This window comes from Myotis brandtii, unplaced genomic scaffold (genome assembly GCF_000412655.1).
Source record: "Myotis brandtii unplaced genomic scaffold, ASM41265v1 scaffold519, whole genome shotgun sequence".
In the NCBI taxonomy this organism is placed as follows: domain Eukaryota; kingdom Metazoa; phylum Chordata; class Mammalia; order Chiroptera; family Vespertilionidae; genus Myotis; species Myotis brandtii.
This window is the reverse complement of record NW_005369782.1, coordinates 1,955,658-1,967,690: the sequence shown is the minus strand read 5'-3', so window position 1 is coordinate 1,967,690 and position 12,033 is coordinate 1,955,658. Positions and strand designations below refer to the sequence as shown.

The window sequence follows — 12,033 nt, the reverse complement described above, 5'->3', positions numbered from 1 at the left end:
CTTTGCCTTAATTACAATTTCCAGCCAATAGGTAAAAAAGAGTTATTAGGTCACCTCACATATTTCTTGCAAACAAGGTCAAACCAGCCCCTACAATGTATGACAAGGTCAAACCAGCCCCTACAATGGAAAGTTTACTGAACCAAATGGAAACTTTAACAGTAAGGAATTGTGTCTATATGGTAGCAGACTTTCATTACGAAACACACCTCACTTCATGGGACATTCAGTTATATTAAATCAAGTAATGTACCCATTTTTAAAGGCAATGCGGAAAGCCTGAAAGAATGCCTTGTCTCTGCTTCTCACGTAAATGTTGTAAGAGGTTCTGTATTGCAGTTACATAAAAGTACATCATCATGATAAAAAGCATCTATAAGTAATTTGGTTTGTGGTAGGCAGGCAGATGTGAGCAGAACAAAGATGATGGGCCAAGTACAGGTCACTATGGCTAAAAGCCCCGAGTGCCTAGCATTAGGCAAAACTGGGAAAACAAGGACCTCACCCCTAGGTAACCTTTCCTGTTCTAGCATATGCTGGTAATACTGTTCAGACTCTCCCCTGACCTTTCCTCCCCTGGCCTATTGCTAGTCATGTGGTTTTAGACCACCTTAGAGGAGGAACAAGAGGCAGGAGAATAACTTCATACAACCCCCAAACAAACCCTTGCACTAACCCCTAGGGATAACATCTAGACTTCAGTTGTGTTTCAGCTCCAGCACCAGAAAAGCAGCAAAACCATACAAGGGATGCATGGCTGACCTCAGGACCAGATGCACTGACTAATGACCCCCTGCCCTGGTGCCAACCAATTGACCAGGACCCTGAAAGGAGACACCTGGAAAGCTGATGAATATTCTATTGAGATCCTCCCCCTGGGACCTCCCCTAAAGTCTCCACCCTTAAAAGCCCTTAGGACAGAGAACCCAGCACACTGTCCCTCTCAGAAGCACACCCATGCTCTTCATGTTCCCCTTTGCTTCCCTCAGGCCAGGCACCTTTAGTGTTCCCTCTCCTAAGCTCCAAGGCCCTTCTTTTACCTTTGTAACTTAATTCCTGAGCCTATTTCTTATAGAGCTCACTTCTTCTTCCTCTCTGACTTTCTACATAAATGTTCTCTTATAATTTGAGTCTTGGCTCTGAACTCTTTCTTGGCCAGAACTCAAAGTACAGAGTTTGCTTAACCAAGCTCTGGTCTGACCGCTTGTCTAACACCTGGAGTGGTTATCACCGCCAACAGGTCTTTCCATTTGAATTCAGCAAATCATCACTTAGTGTACAAAAGGCAAAATGTATAAAGTATAGCCCTAACCCAGCGGTTCTCAACCTGTGGGTCGCGACCCCTTTGGGGGTCGAACGACCCTTTCACAGGGGTCGCCTAAGACCATCGGAAAACACATATATAATTACATATTGTTTTTGTGATTAATCACTATGCTTTAATTATGTTCAATTTGTAACAATGAAATTGGGGGTCACCACAACATGAGGAACTGTATTAAAGGGTCGCGGCATTAGGAAGGTTGAGAACCACTGCCCTAACCGGTTTGGCTCAGTGGATAGAGCGTCGACCTGTGGACTGAAGGGTCCCAGGTTTGATTCCGGTCAAGGGCATGTACCTTGGTTGCAGGCACATCCTCAGTAGAAGGTGTGCAGGAAGCAGCTGATCGATGTTTCTCTCTCATCGATGTTTCTAACTCTCTCTCTCCCTTCCTCTCTGTAAAAAAATCAATAAAATATATTTTTTTTAAAAAGGAAAAATGTATAAAGTATAAAATGTAAAAAGTATAAAAATAATATGAACTCTTCCTACATAGACTATCAGTTGGGCAAAACAAGAAAGTTAGCATATAAAATTGGATTTTGAGGAAACTAACAATTCCTCCATGGTTTTCAATGAAGATTTCTTTAGAAGACTGATATAATGAAGTACTATTAAAAACTTATTAGTTGTAATTAAAATGTCAATTGTGTATTCATTTGTTTGCAATTTTTCTTCCAAATAATAATGGAGCCCAGCTGGTGTGGCTCAGTGGTTGAGTGTGGACCCATGAGCCAGGATATCACCAGTTTAATTCCTGGTCAATCACCAATAGGAAACGTGAAGGAGGCAGTCAATCTATGTTTCCCTCTCACATCAATTTTTCTTTCTCTCTATTCCTCTCCCTTCCTCTCTCTCTAAAAATCAATAGAAACATCTATACTAATAAAAGGGTAATATGCTAATTAGACTGGACATCTTCCAGACGTCCTTCCAGACAAAGCCATGGTGGCAGGGGTCGAGGCAGAGGCAATTAGGGGCGATCAGGCCAACAGGGGAGGGCAGTTAGGGGGTGATCAGGCCAGCAGAGGAGCAGTTAGGGGGCGATCAAGCCGGCAGGGGAGCAGTTAGGGGGTGATCAGGCCGGCAGGGGAGCAGTTAGGGGCATCAGGCCAGCAAGCAGAGGTGGTTAGGGGTGATCAGGCAGGCAGGCAAGCAGTTAGGAGCCAACGGTCCCGGACTGCGAGAGGGATATCCGACTGCCAGTTTAGGCATGGCAGTTGGACATCCCCCGAAGGGTCCCAGATTGGAGAAGATGCAGGCTGGGCTGAGGGAACCCCCTCTCCCCCATGCATGAATTTAATGCACCAGGCCTCTAGTATTTTATAAAAAAAGAATAGAATTTCCTTAAGGGTAGAGAACATCTCTAATCGCACTAGTCTATCTCCTCACCTAATGTAGAATCTTATACATAGTAGATGTGCAGTAAATATGTGATGAAGGGAAGGAGGAAAAAGAGGAAAAGAACAAAGGAAGAACCTCTCAGAAGAAGCTAATAATACAGATAGGAAGTCTATGACGTATGATAAATCTGTCTAAAAAAAATGAGAACAAAGTTTGCAGAAGAATTTGATCTTATCAAATACAGGGGTAAAGATACTCTTGATTTACTTGTTATGGAAGGAGGCAGAATCATATTACTCCATGGAGCAGTGTGCTTGAATATGTATACTATGAACACAGACATTAAAATCAATAAAAGCTAGGATGTGGCCCTGCCATTTACTAGCTTTACAACCTTGGGTCAGTTTCTTCTTCTTGAAACCTCTTAGGATGTTTAATTCTTACAAGAGGAAATGTAAAGTGCTTTGCACAGGCCCTGGCACATAGGTGGCACTCACTATTTTTTAGTATTCCTTCTCCTTTCATATTTTATCTTATACCATACATGGCAAGATCCCTGCAGGTTTTGCAAAGGTATGAGAATTAGACCAAAGGTACTAACCACTTTGTAGATCATTAAGAGCTTTTTTACTTCCTAAAGTTTTTCATACTATCTGAAACTCTTAAATATGGAATGTTTTGTGCAGGAAAGCAGCAAATAAGGCTAATAAGCCCAGAGTAGTTCTCCTGAGTACATCCTGATATAAAAATTTTAACAGGTAAAACACTTAATAATTGTCTTATTATTAATATTGGAAGATACTATGAGTGAGCTTAACTATTATTTAAATATGAATATGTTAAAAAGCTAAAACTTCAAAAGTTATTTTCAAAATGCTTCTTTCATTACTAGGGGGAAAAATCAGCAACTTACAAATATATAAAAAAACTTAAAACCCTTAAATAGATGCCCAAACATAGTAGATAAAAATAAGCATCCTGGCATCATTTAAGTCACAGCATGTTTCTAAGATGATTTTCATGTACAGGGTGAGAAATGATTTCTATTTCAATGTTTTACTTATTTACCCACTTAATTGCTAGAAGACAAGTAAAAATATATATATTATTTATCCTATAACATACAATTTTAAAACACATGGTTAAACATTACAAATGTTATACTTTAAATCACTTCCTTGTAACCAAGATAAAATTTACAAATGCTCTCAACTTGTGCTTATTTCCTCATTTCCCTTTTGTCTGAGTAGAAGTTAGTTATCTACCAAGGGTTTACTCTTCTACTTGTTCTTAGCCCTTCCCTCTCACCCTTGTAATCAAGGATGCCACTTTATCAATTCTATTTCCTTTATATCTTAAATCTTTCCCTACCTACATCCCCTAACCACCATCTATTAACATCTCCTACAGCACCCACAAACACAAAGTTATGCTCTGTTCAAACAGTTAAGGCATCATAACTTACTTCCTTCATTGGTTGTCGCAATTTTAGAACAATTTCTAAATAATCCACACACTCTTTTTTTTTCAATCTAGCCCCATCATATAAGTGAAACTACTCTGAAAGATCAACAGTGGTCTTTACTCAAGAAATTCAATGACTTCTTAAATTTTCATCCTACCTGATATTCTCCACTTGAATTTAATTTTCTCAGAATTTGAAACTATGTCCTTATTGATGCTGTCTCTACCCAAGAAATCAAAATGTTCCAATTATTTTCACACCTTTCTCATCACTGTTCTTTGAAGCATTCTTTTCCCATCATTGCCATCTAATTACAGATACAACCTGACATACAGCCAAAAATTTCAATCTCTGACTTTTTCTCTGACTCTCACTTACTCTGCCTTGCTGAACTCTTACTGCTCTACAGCTTGAAATGCTACCTCTATAGCAGTGTTCTCAACCTTCTGGCCCTTTAAATACAGTTCCTCATGTTGTAACCCAACCATAAATTATTTCGCTGCTACTTCATAACTGTAATGTTTCTACTGTTATGAATCGTAATGTAAATATCTGATATGCAGGATGGTCTTAGGCGACCCCTGTGAAAGGGTCGTTCGACCACCAAAGGGGTCGCGACCCACCGGTTGAAAACCGCTGCTCTATAGGCTTGTCTACCAAACATATTCTCTAGTTTCAACTTCTCTCTTGAACTGCACATTCAATTTTTCTGACTTCAAAATGGATTTCACTCTGGCATGTCAAACTCAACATGGTAAAAAACAAATTTATCATGCACCAACTCCCAAGCTTCCTCTTTTTCTTCCTATGTTCCTTATATCATTAAGGGCATCACTGCCTTCAGAGTCAACTAGGCTGAAAACCTCAAGAGTCACTTTCACTTCACTTTTTCTTTCATTCTCTATATCTGAAGGGTCACCAGGACCTGTGGATTTTACCTCCAAAATACCTCCCACATTTGAACCAATACTTGCCATACCTACTGTCAATTCCCTAGCTTAGCCCTTCATTATATCTTGCCCAGTCTGTTTTAATTTCTCTTGATCATTATTACTACTCTTAAGTTTATTTTCTTTTAATCTTCCTTTGTAGAGTCAAGAGAGTAATCTATCTCACTATAGCCTTGACTTTTTCTCTACTCAAAGACTTCAATGGTTCCTTTGTCTAATAAACAAAGTTCAAATTCCTTGACAGAGTTGTAAAAGCCTCCTCATCTTCCTCTAACACAGCGGTTCTCAACCTGTGGGTCGCGACCCCTTTGGCGGTCAAACGACCCTTTCACAGGGGTCGCCTAAGACCATCCTGCATATCAGATATTTACATTACGATTCATAACAGTAGAAACATTACAGTTATGAAGTAGCAACGAAAATAATTTTATGGTTGGGTCACAACATGAGGAACTGTATTTAAAGGGCCAGAAGGTTGAGAACCACTGCTCTAACACACCTTCTCTCACTCCTCAATCTCCCTTTACTCATTATTTCTTCAACCTGTGCCCTCCACCTCACTGGAACCCAAAGCGTACAAATTAATAGCTTGATAGTACCTCCACCATGCTGCATTCCACACCAACTGTTCACCTCTGCCACATAGTATCTCACAGCACTTTATTTATACCATATTACAGCACTTACTGTATTTTACAGTCTGGTATGATTAATTATAAATCTCTATCTCTAGAGTTGGGATATGATAAATGAATGAGGAAATCAATAGACAGTATATAAAACAACTTTGAAGGAAAGTAAGAAGTTGATTCAAAATCTGAATGATTAAAATTTTATACCAGTTAAAAGATTACTAAGTGATTAAGGCTTCTGCTACATATATGCCCTATATCACAAGGATAAGCCAAGGTAACTCTTGGGAGGATTCCTTTAAATCTTTTATTTTATCGAAAGCTTTTTCTAGCCCTAACCGGTTTGGCTCAGTGGATAGAGCGTCAGCCTGCGGACTGAAGGGTCCCAGGTTCGATTCCAGTCAAGGGCATATACCTTGGTTACGGGCACATCCCCAGTGGGGGGTGTGCAAGAGGCAGCTGATTGATGTTTCTCTCTCATCGATGTTCCTAACTCTCTATTCCTCTCTACAAAAAATCAATAAAATATATTTAAAAAAAAAAAGCTTTTTCTAAAAGTGACAAGTAGTACAGCATGGCTGGACCTGGAGAGTATTATGCTAAGTGAAATAAGCCAAAGAAAAATACCATGATTTCACTTATATGTGGAACATAATGAACAAAATAGAAACAGATTCACAGACACAGAGAACAGATTGACAGCTGTCAGAGGAACGGGAGTTTGGGGGAGCTGGGTGGAAAAGATGAAGATTAAGCAAAAAAAAAAAAAAAGCAAAAAAAAGTCATGTACACAGATAACAGTATGGTGATTACCAGAGGGAAAGGGGAGAGGGGGAAGTAGAAGAGGGTAAAGGGGAAATAAATTGTAACTGAAGGAGACTTGACTTTGGATGGTGAACACACAATACAATACACAGATGATGTACTGTAGAATTGTACACCTGAAAACTATACAATTTTATTAACCAATGTCACCCCAATAAATTCAATAAAAATATTTTTAAATAAATAAACACAATAAAAGTGACAGGTAGCAAACTGTGTGATCACTTAAGACAAATTCAAAACCTAACTCAGTACTAAACAAAACTGCCCACACGCTTACTGTGTTATCATCTACGTCAGTGGTTCTCAGCCTTCCTAATGCCGCAACCCCTTAATACATTCCTCATGTTGTGGTGATCCCCAACCATAAAATTATTTTCGTTGCTACTTCATAACTGTAATTCTGCTACTGTAAACAATATGTAATTATATATGTGTTTTCCAATGGTCTTAGGCGACCCCTGTGAAAGGGTCGTTCGACCCCAAAGGGGTCGCGACCCACAGGTTGAGAACCGCTGATCTACGTAGGCCTACTTGGGCCCATGATTCTGCTAACACAGAACAATTTCCCTAAGGAAAATAAAATATGTAAACAATTATTTAAATATATGGTACTTCCTGTCCCAAGGGCTATATGTCAAGGAAGATGGTATTCTCAAACCCAACAAATAGTTGTATATAATCCAAGCTTCTTTGATTAACAAACTTTAAAATATATTATGGACACAATGAAATTATAGAGATAAAGAATGAATTATATTCCAAGCTTGAAGACAAATGTGCTAAATGTACTAAAGATAAAAGGCGCAAAAGGCTGTTTGGCATCACTTTTTAAAGACTTTTAAAACTCTTTCAGTAATGTAATTTAAAATAAGTGACAAGGACAGTGAGACAAAATGCACGCAGGTACTCAACGTGCTTTGCTCTCTGCCATCAATTAATTACTTTATAATTTCCTGAACTGCCACACACACATGCTCAGTACATTTAGTATCTATTAGATAGAAAATTGTTTCCCCCATTTTTCATCACCTGGCTAAGATGCTTATGAAAATCATGTTCAGGAACCTCACATTAATAAATTATCATTCCTACCATACTGATTAGCAATCATTTCCTTACCCTCACCTCAGCACTTCTAGCAAGAGTACCATAATGCTGTTCCTAAAGGCAGTGGCCAGCAGAATCCAGACAGACAACTATCTCAACAGTGGCCAGAAAATAAGGGGGCAGTTCTCTTCTTTGTTGCCACTGTATTTTGTAAAAGTCTGCATCACAGCCCTTTCCATACTAAATGGCAATTATGCATTTTTATGCCTGGCTCTGCTGCTGGTCTCTGAATTCCCTGACAGGTTAGGGATAGAGCTGTATCTTATCTAACTTTGCATCCCCAGTAATAAGCACTTAGTAGGGGCATAGTAGGCTCTCAATAAATGTTTATTATACAATGCTTAAAAGAAACCCATCTCTGCAAGAGCTTTGGAACGAACTCTACATTTCAAGTGTATTTGAGTTCCAATGTGTACTCATGAGTAATAGTCCTATCACTGTACCAAATAGAAATGAACTGACTTGAGTTTGGCATCAGCTACTGAGTTATACTAACTCACAGAAGTAAGGTCAGAAACCATGAGATGCTTTGGGATATGCTACTATTCTTTTCCTCAGTAAATGTACTATGCTAATTCTATGCAACGGAAGTTTTGTTACAAAACACTTTGCATCTTATAAGGAACACAACTGAATGATTACTCTCTTCTACTCTCAGTGACCTTGCATAGAAAGACTTCCTTCTGAAAACATAACAATTAGAACTGGAATCTCAGGTGACTGTTTTAAATTCTAGAAGTTGGGGAAACAACACACTTACTGGACTGCTTCATATCCCCTGTAACTAACTAAACTCTTAACCCTACCCTTTACATAACCACCAGTTAACCTGAAATTATGATTTTCTGTTATTCAGAAGCTAAATTCATACTATAGCAATTACTTTACAAAACAGTTAGGTGATGTGTCAAGGGATTAACTTTTGGATTACTAATAAAGTTCCTGATGTAATTACTGGGACAATGTTGAGAATCTGAACTACTTCCTTCACCACTGACAAAGAAAGATTGCTTGTAAGGATTGCTTCTACACTACACAATTAAATAAAATATATCTTCAATTAGTAATGATCAATTCCTCTTTATTAATGTGTAATAGAATAGTAACAAACATACTGAACTCTTTTATAATGATTTATGTAGTTTCCCTCCACAAAGCCCACAGAACAATTTTCATCGCTGACAAACAATGAAGACAAATGAGGTAAAAACCATACAGTGCACCTTTGCCAACACCCACACCCACATTCCACTAAGTAGAGAATTGAGATAATCAATTTCCTTGCAAGTCAAGTTTCTCAAATGAAGAGGCTAAACCCAAATCCACAAAAGGGTTAATAAAATAAACGATGGCAGAAGCTTAACTATTAAATATCCATCTATTTTACCATAACCCATGGTGAAATAAGTAAAAGTAGATAAAACTTACGTTAACAATCAGTTACAGACCAAAATTATGGACATATTTTTTAATGTTTCAAAAAGAATGACTTTATATTAACTATAGCTCACCACTTCCTTACATAAATCTTGTTCATGTGATGATCTGTACAAATTCTGACCACTCAAAAGAAGGGGGTGGAGTGGGAGGAGCAGCTCCCTGGCAGAATCTGACCCGTTTTTTGTCCACTCATGTAACAGATAAGTTAGAGGAAAACCTTGCATTCCTTCTCTTATACCCAAATAATGATTTCAGCAGTGAGTGACCTTCAATTGCACACACTTTTCTTTTTCTTTTTTTTTTTTTTTTTACTGTACAGCCCCCTTCAGTGCTCACAGCCCAAGGGTAAGGAGGCTGGGCAATGGTTTGAGGCTGCAACTTCCTCTGGCATGGGTCCACTATGAATTGCACACACTTTAGAAAAGGAAAGACAGCTAGTATTGTGCCTGCCAAATACATGCAATTTTTCCAACTGCATACTCCTCCTCATTCTTAAGTATCCAATGCTAAAAATCAAAACCTGACCTCAGCAGCAAGTTGCAGTTCTGACACTATGACGTCATTCTGTCTGGAGCACTTTAGTATCACAATTTGAATAAATTGGCAGAAGCTTAAGTAGGTCACACTGAAGCCCAAAACTAAGGTATTTATCTGGCAAAAATATTCTGGCTCTGCAGTTAGCACCACCAGCCACAGAATGACAGGCCTATCATTCATCTAACCATCTGTACTTTCCATAAGGATAAATGAAAATTAAGTAAATCTTATCACGGTCCTGTATTTGCTAATACCACTGACAGTGGCTTTTTGTGGCAAATATTTGCACAGTTACAAACCAAAGTAAAGGTGACTGATACCATATGATTTCATGAAGGCTTTGGCATATCCCTGCAAAATAATACTTTTTAAACCTCCATTTCCGCAATAATTAAGTTATCAAGAACCCTGAGTCAAGTAAGTTTAGAATTAGCCCCAAATATCTATGAAATAAAACCATAAGGTGCTAAAAAACATTTACCAACACAAGAGGGGACAGTACTATTGCTTCAAAAGCAAGAACTATTAATTCTGGATCTGACATCTGGCTTATTTCTTCTTGTGAAATTGTAGTTCTGAAAGCAACATGCAGAAACCACAGTGGTTTCTGATACTCAGCCCCACACCTCCATCATAAATTTTCCTTTCACGATAAACAATGTGCAATCAAAAGGTTTCCTGTTTCAAAATGGAATAGATGAAAGAAACTATAACTTTACCATTAACAACAAAAAAAGTTTCTTAATGAAGATGATTTCTCAAAGATGAAAATGGAAATTCTCTCAAATACTGCTTCCTCACTTAGGGACTAATCTTTTTCCCCTGTAAATATCCTCAGCATCACACATGTGGTTGACATGAATGGTCCATCAAAGACTTCTTAAATTACCTGTTTGCACTCTTTTGTTATCTAATTAATAGCAACACAACTTCACATTGGATAGAACAAACACTTCCAAAGTATTCTATGGCCATGCATCTAACAAAGAGCAACCAACAGTACAAACTTTGCATATCTGAGTCATATAGAGGAACTTTGAACCTTGAAGAGTAGGACAAAAGGGGGGGAAAAGTCTCTGCTCTGAATCCAACTTTTCAAAACACAGAGTGGATGTTAAATAAACTAAAAGAGCCAATCCAAATGAAAAGATTGTTGCCATAACAATAATTATTATTAATTACCAGTATAAATAAAACTGAAGAAACCATAGGGTGACTAGGTCTAAGTACAGGCACAGTCAGACATAACTTACCACTTTGTCCATGAGTTTCCAAGTTTTCTCCACAGTTCTGCGATCTGCTGCTGCTTGCTTAGGGGGTCCAACTGCATCTTGAATAGCATCAATAATGCCCAAAATGCGTCCTTTTCGGGGGTTTCCTCCACGACCACCAGGGTTTCTGCCATTCATAGAATTCGCCATCTGGAATCTCAGTTCTTCGAGAGGAAATTAAAAAAAAAACACAAAAGTTAGTTGGTCATGAAAATACCCAAAAGAAAACTGGCCTGGTTAAACTTGCACCCACTATACCTTCCTACATCAATGAGAACAAAACCCAGGGTCCCAGATGCAACTTTTCAAAAGTGTGCGAATTTGCACTCTCAATTTCTACACACCACCGTTTTAGGAGCCAAGAGCTTGGATTTGCATTTGGAACACTACGAGTTAAAAATGCATCCTTCTCACATTTCAAGTAGGGAAGGCTTGATTAATACCCAAGTCATAACAACAAAAAAACTTACACGGGTTTCCTCCAACTAGTGGAGAACATAATGTTCTCCCCCTCTCTGCCTCAATTCCAACTCAAAATACTAGAACTGAAGCCCCTGGAAACATGTGTGAGAGCCTTACTCCAAAACCGCCCTTTCACTCAGCTTTTACCAAGTTACATAAACGTAAAGATTTTTCTACAGAAGCATAAGGGGCACGCATGTCTGTTGTCAACAAAGGCTCCGAACTTGGATATTCCCCGTTAAAAACCACCAATTACTGACACCTGAACAAGGGTACGCGAACACACGATTCTTTAAACCTACGCAGCTAGGAGTTCACCCCAAGTTAAAACCCTCTCCCCAACCCCCCCCCAAAAAAAAGAACAAGAAACAAACAACAAAAAAATCCATTTTCAAAGAGAGGGTGAGAAACTGACAAGAGCGGCCACAGAAAGAAAAGAGTTCACTTCTTTCGCTCCTTGCCTGTCCTCTCACCCAAGGGGGGTGGGGGTGTCCAAAGCTTTGTTTCGGGGCGCCTGTGCCCCCGTCCCTGCTCAGGGTCCTCGCCTGTCACTGCCGGACCTTGGCCGGGAGAGGAGGGCGGACGGAGAAGGGACAAAGTCGCCCCTCGCGCCTCCAGCGCCCGCAGCCCCATCCGTCCAGGGCGCTCGGGAGCGGGCTCCCCAGTGCAGGCCCCT

The 12,033-nt window shown here is 39.2% G+C and overlaps 1 protein-coding gene across 6 annotated transcripts in view; it reads right to left on the bottom strand.

The window, feature by feature from the left end:
• The window catches only part of CBLB (Cbl proto-oncogene B, E3 ubiquitin protein ligase), a 231,067-nt gene extending 219,040 nt beyond the window's left edge, over positions 1-12,027 (bottom strand). For 5 of the 6 annotated variants that reach the window (XR_001364241.1, XM_005877423.2, XM_005877425.2 and 2 more), the window contains exons 1-2: positions 11,831-12,027; positions 10,878-11,059 (exon numbers count right to left, since the gene is read on the bottom strand). Coding sequence is in view for 5 of the 6 variants with exons in the window: in XM_005877423.2 (XP_005877485.1) it covers positions 10,878-11,059; positions 11,831-11,990 (342 nt within the window). In the remaining variant the exon portion in view is untranslated. Of the gene's footprint in view, positions 1-10,877; positions 11,060-11,772 lie in introns of all 6 variants that reach the window. The other variant, XM_014548652.1, reaches the window with a different exon arrangement.
• Between the last annotated feature and the right edge of the window lie 6 nt (positions 12,028-12,033).